The sequence below is a fragment of the Octopus bimaculoides genome, chromosome 27 (genome assembly GCF_046866305.1).
Source record: "Octopus bimaculoides isolate indiv1 chromosome 27, ASM4686630v1, whole genome shotgun sequence".
NCBI lineage: Eukaryota > Metazoa > Mollusca > Cephalopoda > Octopoda > Octopodidae > Octopus > Octopus bimaculoides.
This window is the reverse complement of record NC_142954.1, coordinates 1304509-1323025: the sequence shown is the minus strand read 5'-3', so window position 1 is coordinate 1323025 and position 18517 is coordinate 1304509. Positions and strand designations below refer to the sequence as shown.

The window sequence follows — 18517 nt, the reverse complement described above, 5'->3', positions numbered from 1 at the left end:
TGCTGGTCTCTTGCAGGAAGAGTGATTTTAACCAGCTGAGTAGAATGAAGTGTTATCCTCGAACACAACGCATCACTTGGTCCAGGAATCGAAACCATGGTCTTAGAATCAGGAGTCCAATACTCTGACCATTATGTCATGTGTCTCCACAAGTAAGTGGTACATAAATGTTGCCTGAGTATAAAACAAGAATATTGATTATAATAATTTCTTTTTTTTTAAACAAATTTTTATTGAAACATGGAAAGGAACGAGTAGGGGTGGGATATGAAGGTGAAGAGGGCATGGATGGAGGGGATAGAGACTGATAGGCATGAGATGGAACAGGGAGGAGGAGGCTGATGGAGAAATGGTCACTGGATGGGAGGAGATGAAGGCAGTGGGTGGGGGGAGCAGGAGGGGTTGGAGAAGATAGGAAATACAGTTTCAAACTGTACAAAGAATGAAGACAGGAGATATGTTTTCCATTCCCCAACATAAAGCCTTTGTATGTGTGTGTGTGTGTACATATATATACATACATACACAGAAATACGTATGAATATACATGTGTATATATATACACATGGAGGAGTGTGTATGTATGTGTATAAGTGGTCAAAATTCATTCATCATTGTTAATCAGAGACTGAAGGTCTAGAGTGTATTGAAAATACAAAAATACATCCTATTGAATCATAAGCATCGCACTTGTGTGACGACGACAAGTTCCAGAAAATTTCATTCATGAATAATGTTTTCCTCATTCTTAGAAATATACAGGCATAACCAATTCAAATGCTATACACGCGTGTATATATATATATATATATATATACATACATACAACACACACATATATATATATATATATATATACACATGTGGGTGTGAAAGATATATAAATCACACACACATACACACATGGGCATTCATACATGGAACACAGGTACGTAATACCTGTCCATGAGACTTGTTAAGAGCGATGGTGGTTCATGGTTCAGCGTGTTGTCACACAATTGCCGTGTTACTGAGGAACGCGAGATGACCCTTGGGGCATTTGTTTGCATAGTGGCCCTTTTCTCCGCACTGGAAAAGAAGGAAAAAAAGAAAATAAAAATTTAATAAACAACGGATCGATACGGTTTGTTTTCGTATTTGGTTTGCAAGATTTTGGATGTAAATTCATTGAAACAAGTTGGGCTTGAGAAGACCCATGAAGCCAAGTGAAATCGTAGTCATGGCTGATGCAGGTGTCGCTTAACTGGGACCCCTGTTGTGCCAATGGCAAAAAGGATTGTCATTTTTGTTATGATTAGCACATCAGGCAAAATGCTTGGCAGTATGCGGTCTGTTTTTACGTTCTGAGTTTAAATTTCATTGACGTCGACATAGCCTTTCATTCTTTCAGGGTCGATCAACGAAGTACCAGTTATGCACTGGGGTCATTGCAATTGACCAGCCCCCACCCCATTTCAGGCCTTGTGATTACAGAAGAAAACATTATTAATTATTATTAATTGCAAGTTGAAAGCAGTGAGGTGGCAGAATCAATAGCTGCCAGACAAAACGCTTGGCAGCGTCTCATCTATTTTGAGTTCAAATTCTGCTGAGGTCGACTTTGACTTTCAGGGCCAATAAAATAAGGACCAGGTGAGCCCTGGGGGTCAATGTAATTAATTTAACTCCATCGCCCAAATGTGCTGGCCTTGTGACAAAACTTAACGATTCCAAAATACATTTATTTGAAAAAAACAAAAACAAATAAAGCTTAAAATATTGAAAACCTACCTTGAAGCATGTCACTTGGTCAAGTGGTCGACGTCCGTCCACTGACATGGACTGGTCAACTTGAATTTGGGCAATCTGGAGGTCATACGGAAAATAGATTAAGAAGCGTACAGAAAATATTGGCAGATGATCAAACAATATATAGACATAGATCGATAGCACCTATATACACACACATTCACCATGTTATGTTTCTTTTACGTCTGTTTTTCTAAGCTGGCATGGGTTAGATGAGTACTTATTCGAGACAGTATTTTACAGAGTTTGAGAGCAGAATTACAGGACGTAATGTTCACTGGGAATTTAAACATAACAGTTTTTTTAGCTTGATCTTATAAGAAACAGAAAGAACAACTACATACATACATATATATACACACACACACACACACATACATAGGTGCAGGCATGGCTGTGTGGTAAGAAGCTTGTTTCCCTAGGTTCTGGGCACCTTGAGCAAGTGTCTTCTACTGTAGCCAAGGGCTGAGGAAAGCCATGAGTGGATTTGGTAGAAGGAAACTGAAAGAAGCCCATCATATATATATATATATATATTTATTTATTTATTTATATGTATATATATTTATTTATATATATATATATTTATTTATGTGTTTCAGCCAAGTGGCTGCGGTCATGCTGGTGCACCACCGTGATTTTCACATTCCTTGCATGGCTCTTCTCCCCCACCTGACATTGTCCAATCAAGAGTTTTGATGGCACATCTGGTGTATAAGAGAATTTGACATAACTGCCCTAAACTGCGTCTCATTACGAGCCATTGGTTCGTCTGGTATCGTGGAGAGGAAAGCGTCAAGTTTTGTCTTGAAGACCTCCGCATCCATGTCTTGCATGTCTCTCAAATGTTTTGGCAGGGCATTGAAGAGCTGAGGTCCTCTGAAACCGAGGCTGCTGCAGTATCTCGTTCTTATGTGAGATGCAGTGGACGGTACCTTTGGCACCATGCAGTGGCGACCCGTGCGGGCATTCCTGTAGTACTTGATACCAAAGTTTGGCATCAGTCCTTCCAGTATTTTCCATATGTATATTATTACATATCTCTCCCGCCTGCGCTCCAGGGAGTAGAGACCTAGTGCCTTCAGTCGCTCCCTGTAGTTCATCTGTTGGACTGTGGCGATCTTTTTTGTATAGTGCCGCTGAATTGCCTGGAGTTCTGCTGTCCGCTTAACACTGTGTGGTGACCACAACTGAGAGCAATAGTCTAGGCGGCTCAGAACAAATGTCTTCCATAGAGTCAACATGACCTTTTGATCCCTTGTACGGAATGTCCTCAGTATCCACCCTGCCAGTTGTCTGCACTTTGCTGTCAACTTGACAATGTGCATGTGAAATGATGCATCACTACACATGTTGATGCCCAGATCTCTTACTGTTTGTGGTTCTGGGATTGCAGTACCACCAGGCCCTGTGTATGCCAGTTGGGAGGTACTTGTGGTCTTGTAGCGCAGTACTTGAAATTTTTTTGCATTGAACTGCATATTATTTTGCTCTGCCCACTCATATATTACACTTAGGTCATTCTGCAGGCTTACAATATCATCAGGATTCTTTATTGCCTGAGATATATTTGTGTCATCAGCATAGCTAGTGACAGTGGCTCTCCGAGTGACCGTGGGCATGTCCAGAAGGGCCACTATGAACAGTAGTGGTCCCAGAACAGTTCCTTGTGGAACACCGCTCAATATTTGTGTTTCCCTAGATAGTTCTCCATTGGCTGCAACTGTCTGACTTCTACCATTCAGGAAGTCATGCAGCCACTCTCCTAATTTACCAGCTATGCCAAGGTTTCGCAGCTTGTGACATATCAAGCCATGATCAACTTTGTCAAAAGCTTTTGCAAAGTCGAGATATATCACATCAACATTTGAATGGTCAAGTAGCTGCTTCAGGACCCAGTCATAATGCTGCGTGAGGCAGCTTCTACCTGGACGGAAACCATGTTGGGTCTCATTCAGCAAGTCATTTTCTTCTAGGAACGCAATCAATCTCCTTCTGACAATTCGTTCCATGACTTTGCTAATATGTGAAGTCAGAGAGATGGGCCTGTAGTTCCCAGCCTCTGCTCTGCTTCCACCTTTATGGATAGGACATATGGTGCCTTCCTTCAGCTTTTTAGGAAGTTTACCATTTGCAAGGAAACTCTGAAATAGTATCCGGAGTGGTCCTGCTAATTCTTGTTTACATGACTTTAAGAGGACAGCTGGTAAACCATCGGGGCCAGTTGCCGAATTTGAGCTCATTTCATTTATGGCAGCTATCACATCCTCCTTCTCAATGTCGATGTAGGTAATGGATGCAGTCCCATTTTGCTGAGTGCTATTGTCAAAGAAATCAGCTGGGTTCTTTATCTGCATGTGACTCAGAGGAGAGGTGAAGACACTCTTGAATTGTGTACTGAGCACTTCACTTATCCATGTGGGATCTGCAGTCAGTGGGCCATTAGGCAGGAATAGGGGTCCTATCTTATACTGCACCGTAGCAGTCTCCTTTGCAAATCTATAGAAAGCCTTGGGGTTTGTTTTTATGCTTTCTACTGCTTATATATATATATATATATTCTTTTACTCTTTTACTTGTTTCAGTCTTTCGACTGTGGCCATGCTGGAGCACCGCCTTTTTAGTCGAGCAAATCGACCCCAGGACTTATTCTTTAGAAGCCTAGTACTTATTCTATCGATCTCTTTTGCCGAACCGCGAAGTTACAGGGACATAAACACACCAGCATCGGTTGTCAAGCGATGTTGGGGGGACAAACACACACATGCAAACACACATACATATATACGACGGGCTTCTTTCAGTTTCCGTCTACCAAATCCACTCACAAGGCTTTGGTCGGCCCGAGGCTATAGTAGAAGACACTTGCCCAAGATGCCGCGCAGTGGGACTGAACCCGGGACCATGTGGTTGGTAAGCTAGCTACTTACCACACAGCCACTCCTACGCCTATTTATTTATTTATTTATTTATTTTTATATATATATATTTATATATATGTATATTTATATTTATTTATATATATTTTATTTATTTATATATATGTATTTATATATATATATATATATATATATATGTATTTCATCATCATCATCATCATCATCATCGTTTAACGTCCGCTTTCCATGCTAGCATGGGTTGGACGATTTGACTGAGGACTGGTGCAACCGGATGGCTACACCAGGCTCCAATCTAATTTATTTACATACATATATATATATATATATATATATATATATATATATATATATATATATGTATTTATATATATATATATGTATTTATTTATTTATATATATATATATTTTTTTTTATTATAGTTTCAGCTTACAGGGAGCCTCTTACAATTTGTGGCACTTGGTGAAGAATGGAGTTTGATTTAGCAACCCTCATTTGCACCTCCTGCCGCGAGGTAGGTTGATCTGGGACTCTCGACAGGAAGAGGTCCAGCTTTGATTTAAAAACCCCTACATCTACTTTGTGCAGGTTCCTCAGGCTCTTTAGGAGAATATTAAAAAGCTGTGGGCCCCTGAAACCCAAACTGTTGCAGTAACTGGTCCTGAAGCGCGATGGCATTGCTGGGATCTTTGGCACTATACAGTGTCGTCCCGTTCTAGCATTGGTGTAGCTTTCAATGCCATATATATAAATAAATATATATATATAAATAGATATATAAATAAATAAATATACATATATAAATAAATATATATATATATATATATATATATAAATAAATAAATACATATATATATATAAATAAATACATATATATAAATATATACATATATATATATATATATGTAAATAAATACATATATATAAATATATACATATATATATATATATGTAAATAAATACACATATATATAAATATCAATAAATATATTAATAAAGCATATCACTCTATCTCCCATTTTCAAGTACTATTTTTTTGCATTTATGTGCTTACTCTGACCTATATACATATCAGTGCATGTGTATGCTTGTCCCCCATCACCACTTGTGTTGGTGTGTTTACTAGAGCGTAAACTATTAAATCACTAAACACACACACACATATATACAATGGGCTTCTTTCAGTTTCTATCAAATCCACTCGCAACGCTTTGGTCGGGCCAAGGTTATAATAGAAGATACTCGCCCAATATGCCACGCAGTGGGACTGAACCCAGAACCATGTTGTTGTGAAGAAACAAGCTACTTACCACCGCACAGCCACTCCAGCAAGGAAAAATTGCAACTCGTTGCACTCCTAGTTGTAACACAACTGCATATCATGTATACATTTACAATAAGTTCAATTTGACACACAAACGGGTGAGAAAGGTAAAATTTGAACATACCTGTTGATTTCGGATTTTGTCATATGCCTAAGAAAAAGAAATGAAATGCAAAATTTTAAAAAAAGAAAAACATTTTCAGACAAATAAATAATTTAATACAATTCATAGAGTCCCTGATATACCTCCCACCCACCTCACCATTAGTAATTATTTTATTGGTTTTTATCTTTTAATCTATTTTAGTTTTGTTCTCAGAAGTACAAATATAGAAAGATTAGAATTTTAGATATATCAGAAATTCGGCTGGCAACTAAGTTCCTGCCGTTTTTTAAAATTTTGCAATCTATTTTTTATTCAAGAATTCTATTTGGAATCTATTCTTTTTTCTAGTTAATTTTAGTTAATGTTTGTTTATCTTCAGATCATTAAACTGGAATGTCAGGTTAAGAAAAACGAGCATTTTCGACACCTCTCTCTTTTTGCTTTTAATGAAGGTTCTAAGGCCACAAAAGCTGCTCGTGGCATTCGTGCTGTGTATGGAGATGGTGCCATAGCTGAAAGAACTGTTTGTGATTGGTATGCTAAGTTCAAAAATGGAAATTCTGACCTCAAAGAACACCTCGTTTTGGCCGTCCAGTTGAGTTCGATGAAGAGCAATTAAACCAACTTTTGCATGAAAATTCTCGTCAAACGACAAGGGAACTGGCAGAGAAAATGGAATGCGCCCACACTGCTATAGAGAAGCATCTTCACTTGTTGGGTAAAGTTCAGAAATATGGAGCATGGGTTCCGCATGCTTTAAAGGACAACAACAAAAATCAACGAGCCACAATCTCTGCTGGTTTGCTTGCTCGTCAATGGCTATCTTTTGCTTTGTATATTCATACACGTATATAGATTAGAGAGAGAGAGAACAATACAGAAGAGCAAAAGGTACCTGTTGTTGCTGTTCCATTTTCATTTCCGGTGGAATCTTCTGGCAATTTGCAGCTTTGTGTCCCACTTCAGCACAATAGTGACAGACAATGGAGGCTTTCTTGGCTTGGGTGGCTGGATCACTTGTTGGCAGTTCAAATTTGGGACTAAGAAGAAGAAACGATAAGAAAGTAAAGGGCCAAAAACAGAAAGAAAATATACATATTTTGGGTTGCTTTTAGGAATCAAAGCAGTCTCTCTCACTTTTTAATCTTAAGAAAATTCATTTTGCTTCCTTATAGGATCTTTTATCAAAGATTTTCTAAACAGGAAGTAACCTTTGGTGTAGCTTTTATCCTTCACTTGTTTCAGTCATTAGACTGGAGCCATGCTGGGGCACTGCCTTGAAGAAGCCTTAGTTGAACAAATTGACCCAAGGACTTGTTTTTTTTTAAAGCTTGGCACTTATTCTTATTTCTTTATTTCCCACAAGGGGCTAAACATAGAGGGGATAAACAAGGACAGACAAAAGGATTAAGTCGATTACATCGATCCCAGTGCGTAACTGGTACTTAATTTATCGACCCCGAAAGGATGAAAGGCAAAGTCGACCTCGGCGGAATTTGAACTCAGAACGTAAAGACAGACGAAATACCGCAAATCATTTCGCCCAGCGTGCTAACATTTCTGCCAGCTCGCTTGGCACTTATTCTATTAATCGTTTTTTATCAAACTGCTACATCATGGGGACATAAATGTACCAACACCGGTTGTCAAGTGGTGGTAGCAGACAATCACAGACACAAAGACACACACATACATTGGGTTTTTTCCAATCTCTGTCAACCAGATCCACTCACAAGGCTTTGGTCGGTCCGGGGGCTGTATTAGAAGACACTTGCCCGAGGTGCCACGCAATGGGACTGAACTTGGAACCTGAAACCATGTGGTTGGGAAGCAAGCTTCTTACCACATTGCCACGCCTAAGTCTATTGTACTGGCCACAATCACTATTTCAGTTAGCTTGGTGTGTGTTCTCAAGCACAGCAAATTGCTAGAAGTTTCGGTCACTTCTGTGAGACAAATATATATATAAAGGCAGTGGCCCTGCATGGCCGAAGCTCTCAAGCTGAAGCTGGTAAAAGAGGAGAAAGAGATTCAGTTTCAATACTTACTGTACATATTTACAGTTAGGGCCATCGCAACAGAAGCCGTTCAGGTAACTCTGGCATATAACACGCCGTACATGTCTGTTCTTACAGTTGGGACCTGAAAAAGACATCATCGTCATCACTGTCATAAAACCGTAGGGAACATCATAAATCACAGTTCAATCACCGTTAACAAACAGAATGCAAGTGGTATCATAAATCATGGTTGTGAAGTCATTGCAAACTCAATGTGGAGAGTATAGCAAATCATCATCATCGTTTAATGTCTGTTTTCCATGCTGGCATGGGTTGGACGGTTTGACTGAGGACTGGGAAGCCAGCAGCAGCACCAGGATCCAATCTGATCTGGCAGAGTTTCTTTCTGAGACACAAGTCTGGGACCAGCAGTCGCTCATGCATATCTGCTACTCCTCTCCACACAGCCAATGTTATCCATGGAGAAAGGCAAAAACTGATACAGCTTGGCACCAGTGACATCACAATGTGAAATAAAGTGTCGACCAAACAGAGTGTCAGTTTATTTATATATGTGTGTGTGTGCTCTTCTCTAGACTGTATTCCTGTACTTGAGATCTCTTCCTCTGCCACAACCCTGTTATACTCCCTAAAGACTGATACCTGAAACACATCGAAAACACACTCGCGCTTGGCAATGTCGAGAGAAAGTGATCTTACCATGTCGACAGAAACCTCGGTCATACCATGGGCAATCTCGGATCTTCTTCTCAGGATCAATGTGTAGGAATGGACATTCTTTGTTGCTGCATTGACCTATACAGGGTAGAAGATGGAGCAGGTTATGTTAGCAAAATAAACTGGGTGGAAAGAGAGAGAGAGAGTGGAAAAGAGGACAGATACACATAGGAGTAATGGAGTGATGTAATTGCTCAAGACATTGTTGCTACACTGGTTTTAACAGTAGAAAATGGAGTAGAAGGTTTGTAGAAAGAGAAAAGGAGATGGGTACGTGTACATAAATATATATATATATACCAGCATGACCGCAGCCACTTGGCTGAAACACATAAATAAATAAATAAATAAATATATATATAATATATTTATATATATATAAATATATATCTTTATCTATAAGGCTCAATTTAATTTTAATTTTTTATAAATTGATTTTAATTGAGTTTTTTGCCTGTAATTTTGGATTTTGTCCCTAATATTATTATTATTATTTTCTAATTTATAATTAACGTTTGTTGTTTGTATTTAACTTTCAATTTTTCGTTGATTATGGAATTTACAGGTAGGATTGAGCCACTGTTTTGGAATTCATCTTTGAAGGATATCCCCATACCATCTAGAAAGGAATATATTTTGAAACTTAATAATATTAAAGGTGCTTTTAATTATTAATTTTTCTATATGTGATAGTGGATTTTCATCGATGAGTTCTTGATAATTGGTTATTTTCCCTAAAACTATATATATATATATATATATATATATATATATATATATATATATATATATATATATACATATATATATATATATCATCATCATTTAACGTCTGCTGATATGGGTTGTCTGGTTTGACATGGAGCTGGGCAGCCAGGGAGTTGTCCAGACTAATTATCTGTTGTGTATGTATTTAGCTGTGTATGAAAGGGGTTAATAAATACATAAAAATAAATAAATATAAGAGGAAATGTAAAAAACTTACCGAATTTAGAGAAAAAATAACATTCAGGCATCTTAGACATATCGTACTCATGGAGAAATTCACAGTCGTCGCCTTTCTTGCACAAACCTCGTAACCAATGCTTGCAGACAATGGTTCGGTCTCCTTTGACATGACGGAATGGACATGAACTGCCCTTTGAACAGAGGCCTCGCATGAAGAATGTGCAAATTGCTGCACCAGATTCTGAGAGAGAAGAAAGAAAATAATAAGTATTAAGAGATGACGTATACAGAAGGGTGGAGTATTTTTTCATGATTTTTGACTTCGTGATGGGGGTAGTGTGGAAAAGTTGTGAACAGACCTCAAAATAACTGGTGTAAGTTCAGCCACAGGGACTGTTTTTGCACTCCTGGAAACCAGGAACATACCTAGTAGGAACAGTGTGACTACTTCCTCCTCTGGGAAGACGAGTCTGCCCTTCAGATCCACTTGCATCACCCAGTCTGAAGCTGGATGCAAAATAGAAAATGGGTCCCCCTACTTTTTGTCTTAGAAGCCTTGTCACCTGTTTGGTCATGTAAAATAGTAAAACATGGAGCAAATAATACAGAGAACTATATGTGGTGTGTACAAAACGTGTAAGAGTGTGTAAGAGAAAACCATGGACTACTGATTGTAAAATGGGGGTGCAACAGCCACAGGGGTAACTATAGGATTTGGACTACTAACTCAAAAGCTTTGATACCCAACTTTGCTGTGGGGTATTTTGTATTTGGTCAGTTCACTTGAGGCTTTACAACTCAGCTCTCAGAGGAAGAACATGCCCAAGGTCACCTTGGAATATTAGCTGATACTTAGTCTAGGGGAACATTTAGTCTAGTGGAAATTTTACTATTTTTCAGTTTAACATCAAAATAACAGAGATAATCCCAGCACTTAATCCTTTGGTATTTAAACCAGTTATATATCTGGTTCATATATTCTGCAAGTGGATCTGAAGGGCAGACTCGTCTTCCCAGAGGAGGGAGTAATCACACTGCTCCAATTAGGTATGTTCCTGCTTTTCAGAAGTGCAAAAACAATCACTGTGGCCCTGGGAGGGCAAACTTGACATTTCTCACCAACTGAAGAAAGCCAAGTATCAGGCCTTGGTTGTTGGAACTCTTGTCAAAGGGCAGCACCTGGCCTAATTCCCTATTGAAGTCAGTTGTCATGGCTTTCACTGTTTCCTGTGAAAAATTGGTTTGGAACTCAGACAACTGAAGCCACCGAGGAGATAGGCGCAGCAGTTGAAACCAGCTGAAGGTGGCTGTGGTTGATGAGAGGCTGCAGGTGGAACTCTTCTGCAAATGAAAACTAATTCAGTCCTTGTTGCACCACTCAGACAAAGCATGCAGGCCAAGACCTTTTAGTAACTGCTCCAGTTTGTGCGTGGAGCAAAAGCATCTTGAAGGTTTATTTCATCTTAAAGAGAATGTAGAGAACTATGTGAAGTGCTGTCTGCAACATGAGTGATGCTGTTTGGTAGTGAAACATGGACAGTAAATATAGAACATTATTCAGGGTGGCCCAAAAGTTGGTTCACAGTTACTCAACTCTTTTGTTTTCATATATTAACAGTTTAGATCTTAAATATAAAAAAATATGAAACCATTATTCTATGGTAATTTAGTTCATTGTAAGATAGAAATTTAAATGTAATAAAATGTTTTAAAAGAAATTTAAAGTGCCTATGTGATAACTAAACCTACTTTTGGGGCTGCCCTCTATGTGGTGTGTGTATGACAGTGAAACATGGATAGTGAATGGAGGGGACAATATATCATGTGGTGTGCGTATTATGTATAATGGTGTGTGGTAGCAAAACATGGAGGGTAATGAATGGATTGTGTTGTGTATGTATGTGTGATGGGGTAAGGCAGTGAAACATGGACAGTGAATGTAGGGGACTATATCTGATGGATTTAAGATGTGTGATGGTGTATCACTCAAATATGAGCACGGAACATGGAGGAATATAATACATGTTAGATGTATGATGATAAAAGGACCGTGAATGTAGAGGCCAAGATATCAGAGGTATGTCATGTAAAATGGCAATGAATAGAGGATTGTATATAAGGTACCAGATACATCAAAGGGAACAGTGAATACAGAGCAGTAGTTCTCAATAGGGGTACATATAAGATTTTGTTAAAAAAAAACATTTATCTGCAATAAACTCGTTTTACTTGTACAATATACGAAATATTTTAATTTTTTAAAAATACATTTCCAAACAATATTTAATTAAAAAATCCAGCAAGATTTGCTTTTATATACAGCAAGAATGGTTATGGTTATGGAGGCCGAGTAGAGTAAAATGGGAACCAAAGAGGCCTAGGGGCCAAAAAAAGGTTGAGAAGCACTGAAGGGGGGACTTATATGTATATATATATATATATATATATAATAATGCAAAGAATATATATGCATGTATACCCACATATATGTACATACTTACATCTACATGTGTATATAGATGCATATCAGGGTACAGGACGTTAGAACAATGAACTACAGACAACGGAACGAACACATAGGAAAACAGATAGCCACTTGGAATTAATCCTTCGACAGCTGCCTAGATATGACCATGCGTATAAATGGGTCTACGTGTGTGTGAGAGTGCATATGTAACAACAAACATGGTTGGTAGACACACATACACACAGAAAACAGTTTGTTTACATGATTCGGTTAGCTTCCAATACCAACATGTAGGAATAACTGGAAGATCAACATTGGACAATGTACTCCTAGTTATGTTGTGCCGGTGAAGAAAACCTCGAAACGAAATACAGGTCAGGACTGACCGGAAGCCTTTGATCGGGGCCAGCTTAGGGTCGAACAACATCGATAAGTTAAACCTTTAAGTAGAATCTTTAGATGTACACGAGTATATCTTATCTTCTGTTTCAGCCATTGGACTGCGGCCATGCTGGGGCACCGCCTTGAAGAGTACCGAGTTTTAGTCGAACAAATCTACCTCAGGACTTGTTTTTAAGTCTGGTACTTATTCTATCAATCTCCTTTGATAAACCGCCAGGTTACGGAGACAAAGACACACACACACACACATATATATATATATATATATATACACATACACACACACGACAGGCTTCTTTTAGTTTCCGTCGACCAAATCTACTTACAAAGCATTGGTCGGACAGAGACTATAGAAGAAGACACTTGCTCAAAGTGCAAGGTGTCACGTAGTGGCTTATATATATATATAGAAAGATAGATAGATAGACAGACAGCGATAGATAGGTAGATAGATAGATGCCTAGATAGACAGATACCTAAATAGATAGATAGACAATACGTTTATTGAGTGTTAATATTATAAATATTATATATGGTTACCATAAAAAGTGAACAAGGCTAATGGACTATAGATTGTTTGTGTGTGTGTGTAAATAAGGTGCCGAAAGCAAGAGACAATAACACCATACTTACTGTCCATTCCTGGGAATGGCAACGGCCGGCATCCAAGTTGGTTCTCCAAGGCATATTCGATCTCAAATTTCAAGTTATGGACTGGTGCTACTATATCCTGCATGTTTGTCTCAAAACTTTTCCCTGCCTTTTAATAATATATAGTCTTACTTATACACATATATGATATATGTGTATTTTATATTCATAAACATGTATATATATTGTTGTTTCAGCAAGTGTTTTTTTCTTTATATATAATATATATATATAAATACAGAGTGATGTATATTTCTTTAGGTTGTCTTGTTTTACCTCTCTCTCTCTCACTGTATATATATATATATATATATATATATATATATATATATATGAATGCGTATATATTTGATGTATATATTTCTCTAGTTTGTATGAATGTACAAGGAAGTTTTACCCTTTAATTAAACATACGTACAAGCGCATAGATATACGTATGTATCTACATATCCACACAACACAGTTAACAAGTTCCCATTCTCTACTGGAACCTCAAGAAGAGACACCAATATATATATATATATATATATATATGTATGTATGTATACACACACAGAGAGACACACAAACACAGGCAATCTACCTAGCAACACTATTTGGGACCAGGATTCAGAAGAGAAACTTTATGGAATTGGTGAGGAATATATTTAGATACACCACTCACACAGAATTTATCATTATACACGCTTCTAAAACAACAACCACCCCACAGTGTATATATGTATATATATGTGTGTATGTATGTATATGTGTGTGTGTGTATGTATATATGTGTTGCTGGGTAAATGAGAAGAGACGGTGATTGGATTTGAAACGAATTTGGTGGGAATAAAGAAGGGGTTTGGCTAGATTTATATAATAATATTTATGAGAGACGGGTACCGGCAGCAATATTGGTCGTATTATAATAATAATAACAATAATAATAATGTTAATTAAAATAAAAGAGTCAATGGAAGAGATATATATATATTATATTGCAAACATGACCATGATTTCCACTGGTTCGTCGTCCATATATCCGAGCAGAGATATATGTCTTGTCTTCATCTTTGCTTCGTTAAACTTTGTTTCCTAAAACCCATGCTTTGAAGAAAAAAAAAAAAGAAATACTTGATGGCCAATGCGCATGCGTGCACGGAGAGTTCCGATTTGGGTTTTAACTCTTTAGTGTTAAAAAGATTAAAAAGAGTCCATAGACTCTTTTATCCTCCTACAGGTTTTCTTTTGTTTTTAGATTTGGCGCCAGAACGGTGGGCGATCGGTTAGGGGAGTTACTCTACTGCTCCGGACCAGCATAACCGAGCGGTATTTTCTTGCTGGACGCTTTACGTCTCGAGTTCAAATTCCGCCAAGGTTGATTTCGCCTTTTATCTTTTTCGGAGTTGATAAAATAAGTTCCGATTGATTTCTGGGGTCGATACTCATCGATTTAGGCGCTTCTCACAAAATTTCAGGCCTTGTGCGAAACAGTATTATTATTAAAGCGGCGAGTTAGCAAAATCGTTAGCACGCCGGACAGTATGCTTAGCAGCATTTCGTCCGTCTTGCTCAGGTATTATAATGCTTTTGGTGACACAATGATCCTGCAAGAACAGATTGAGGCACCAGATGATATTCTGATCCTCATCTCTTGTGAGAATGCCTGGCACTTTGCCACCATCTCTCTCCTGCTGTCTCTTTTGCACGCTGGGTGAAATTCTTAATGGTATTTCGCCTGTCTTTACGTTCTGAGTTCATCCTTGCCGTTCATCCTTTCGGGGTCGATAAATTAAGTACCATTTGCGTACTGGGTCGATCTAATCGACTGATCTCCTCCTCCAAAACTTCGAGCTTTGTGCCTCGAGTAGAAAACAATATTAGTTGTATTATCTTGTAAAACATTGACGGCGCACTATGCTAACCTCGTGGTGTATATTCTAAAAAAAAGAAAAATGAGAGCCAAATTGCAAAAATCATGAAGGATACATTAACTCCATCAACAAATAAAAAAAAATAGCTTCGCCCAACGTGGGGCTCGAACCCACGACCCCGAGATTAAGAGTCTCGTGCTCTACCGACTGAGCTAGCCGGGCCGGCTGACGGGTAGAGTAAAATTAAGCTTATATTACTACACCATTATCTGGCAGTCTGTTCAACTTATGAATTCATATTATATATTAAATATAAACTTTATATTTTGTTATATATTTATAATATATATATATGCTGTTGTATGTATGCTATTATATATACGCAATATCTGCCTTCATTTTGAAAAATAGAAATTTAGGTCAGCTTTTATCAAGGAGACACTTAAATGATATATCATGCCCGACTTGACAGAAATCAATTTATTGTTCTTTATTTAAGACGATATTATGTATTTTGAAGTAAATTCGATTGCTGTTTCTTGTATTATTCTCCATCAGGAAGATTGTTTTAAAGAAAGAGAGAGAGAGGAAATATTGAACGAAAATGTGTGAGAGAGATAAAGAGAAAGGGAGTGAATGAAAGAGAGGAAGTGAGGGCGAGCGAGCGAGAAACAAAGAGAGAGAGGGAGTGAAAGAGAGCGAGCGAGAAACATAGAGAGAGGAAGTGAAAGAGAGCGAGCGAGAAACAAAGAGGGAGAGAGAGACCAGAAGCCAAATAGAAGGTAAGAATAGCAGAATAGATTGGAATTCAAATAGAGAATACACAGCAGTTAATGCTGTGGATGTTCTGTGTTGTCACCAAATGATTGAAACAGTGGAATAAATTTAATGTCGTGAGGATAGTCATAGTTTTGAAGGAAATACAAAACGGAGGGAAAGCGAAGAGTGAAATATAAGCGGAAAGAGAGAATAACGGAATGATAGATAGTAACGAATGCGAAGAAAAACAAACAGAACACGAGGAGAAAGGAAGAAGAAAGATAGAATGAAATACTGAGAGAAAGAAAGAATAACGGAATAACAATAGATAGTAAAGAATGTGAAGAAAGACGGTCCGAAAACGAACATTTTAAAACAAAAAAGACAAGGGAAGAACCAGAATGAAAGAATAATGGAATAATAGATTGTAAGATACAATAAGAAAGAAATTTGACAAGAGATGCAAGAAGAATATATTTGCATATTGGTTCCTTCTGCCAACTTTGTTTCGTTTTAACTTTCTGAAAAATGTATGTTTTCATTCATCAAATTTTGCAGAGGCATTTTTTAAATTTACAATTATGTTGATAAAATTAATATAAAAAATTTTCATAGAGAATTTTGAGATTCTTCGAACACGTCCACGACTGTGTTAGCAGCAATTTCAATCAATTTCAATCATTTTTCACTTTTTCTACCAGATTTATGTTTGAAGCATCAACGTAACGTAATCTGCACACCCAAAGATATGTTTCTGCAAGGTTTCATTGAAAAATCTGGGATCTCCAAAATATGTATTTTAAAAACAGTTACGACGAAAGAAAGAATGATCGGAGACTCTTTAAAATATATATATCATTAATGTTATCAACATGATATTAATCTTCATTCTCAAAGACATATCTCCGCAAAATTTCTTTAAAAAGCATACATTTTTCAGAGAGCTGTAAAATAAAATATTTGGGGTAATATTGGGGGCACCAATCTGTAGTTAGACCCTGAAGGAAAGGATAACAGGTTGTAAGAAATAATCATGGAAGGAAATTATTTTATGTTGTAAAGTTAGAGAACAGTGATATATATTTGAACTGTTGGAATAAGACACGGATCTTTGGGGTTTGACGGGCCCCTCAAACCTCAAAGATCCTAAGACACTTTTTAAATAATGGACTAACTGTATGCCAGCTGTAAGAGTTAAAATTCCTTATGGTTGTATTAAATCTTTTGTTAGTTTTAGCCGTAATAGCCGAGGCCATGCTGGGGCATCGAATTTTATTTAGAATATAATGAAACGCTAACTTTTAAAACATAATTAATATGTAATTAGGAGAAACAAAGTAGGAATGGGAACATAATTGTATAGGTATGCCCTTTAGTTTATTTAAGCTAGTAGGATGTGATTTGACTGATATTTCTAGCATGTCGAACAACCATGTAGAAGGTCTCTAAATGGCTCCTAAAGACGAGAGATAGAGAGAAGACGGAAACAGCGTATACGAAAGAAGGACGCAAACGAATAAGAAATAGGTCATACGAAGTCTTTATACGCCATTAATAGAAAAATTATTCGGTATTTTAAGAATATAGTAGAACTTTATTTAAAACACAATTGAAAATAATAAAAATAGATCAAATTCATACAATGACATTATATATATAGATAATTGTCAGGCCGATCTCGTGGTTGGCTCCATAGCTCAGTTGGTTAGAGCGCCAGTCTAGTAAACTGGAGGTCGAGGGTTCGAATCCCCCTGGAGCCTTTTTTTGTATTTTAGTTTTTTCTTTCCATCAAACTCTTGTTTTTCATCCAGTTTGAGCTTTTCTACGAATGTCACCATTTTTATTAAAAATACTTCCCAACTATGACCGACCTATCTGTTTCGTTTTCTAGATGTAGTTCACCTTGGGCTACATTTTACATTGTGTCCCTTTTTTTATTTAAAGAATAGGGTCGATGTCAGTTGAAGGTGATTTGACTACTATTTCTAACATTACGAATGACCATAGTGTGACTTCCTCCTTAGGTCTCTACCTCTAAATGTAGTAGGGAGTTCTCTGCAAGATTTGGTTGCTATTTCTAGCGATTTGAGTGGGCGTTTAGAAGTTTCTCTTACGACAACCACCAAACTAAACATTATTTTTTAAATGGTGCTAAGTAGCAGAAGTCCCTGTTTTAAACACCCCTTCCTATCACCTGTATTATCCCTCGTACGTCAGACGCCAGGCTCCCCGCTCTGCAGTACTGCATCCTTTTAAGGAACCACATCTCACTTCTAAACAACCGATCCAACCATTTGTGAGTCATACAAAATGCAAATTCATTATGAAAAAGCAAATTAGTCCAGAGATAATATCTCTTGTGGACGTAATTTGGTTGAAAGCACAAACATATATCTACAGCAGACAAAAAGCACCCGCACGGGGCAATGATAGGTGTGCATTTCTGCCTTGCTGAGTTCTGTCAGTAGCATATACTCACAGCAAACCATTATACTAAGACAAAATCCATCCACAGTTAATTTGCTTTTTCATGGTGTATTTGCATTAAGTATGATACATAGAGAGCCATTTTAATCTAATATT

The 18517-nt window shown here is 37.5% G+C and overlaps 1 protein-coding gene and 2 non-coding genes across 3 annotated transcripts; 1 reads left to right on the top strand and 2 right to left on the bottom strand.

Annotated features, from left to right (window-relative positions):
- Window positions 1-194: 194 nt before the first annotated feature.
- LOC106867798 (cleavage and polyadenylation specificity factor subunit 4) lies at window positions 195-14432 on the bottom strand. The gene is made up of 8 exons (XM_089343612.1): window positions 13305-14432; window positions 9840-10043; window positions 8837-8932; window positions 8165-8258; window positions 7012-7156; window positions 6135-6161; window positions 1771-1845; window positions 195-1068 (listed from the first exon to the last, which is right to left on the bottom strand). The coding sequence occupies exons 1-8, from the start codon at window positions 13405-13407 to the stop codon at window positions 991-993; spliced, it is 822 nt and encodes a 273-aa protein (XP_089199738.1). The 5' UTR covers window positions 13408-14432; the 3' UTR covers window positions 195-990.
- Window positions 14433-15324: 892 nt separating this feature from the next.
- Window positions 15325-15397, bottom strand: Trnak-cuu (transfer RNA lysine (anticodon CUU)). The gene has a single exon. It is a non-coding gene; the product is annotated as a tRNA-Lys (tRNA).
- A 2223-nt stretch (window positions 15398-17620) lies between these two features.
- Trnat-agu (transfer RNA threonine (anticodon AGU)) lies at window positions 17621-17694 on the top strand. Its single transcript has one exon. It is a non-coding gene; the product is annotated as a tRNA-Thr (tRNA).
- Window positions 17695-18517: the final 823 nt, after the last annotated feature.

Excerpts from the sequence above, each read along its gene's own strand:
- LOC106867798 (XM_089343612.1), bottom strand. The coding sequence starts at position 13,407 with ATGCAGGATATAGTAGCACCAGTCCATAACTTGAAATTTGAGATCGAA. Across the intron at positions 8,259-8,836 it reads CCGAGGTTTCTGTCGACATG|GTCCCAACTGTAAGAACAGA; the intron begins GTAAGATCACTT and ends TGTCTTTTTCAG. Across the intron at positions 7,157-8,164 it reads CCTAACTGTAAATATGTACA|TCCCAAATTTGAACTGCCAA; the intron begins GTAAGTATTGAA and ends TCTTCTTCTTAG.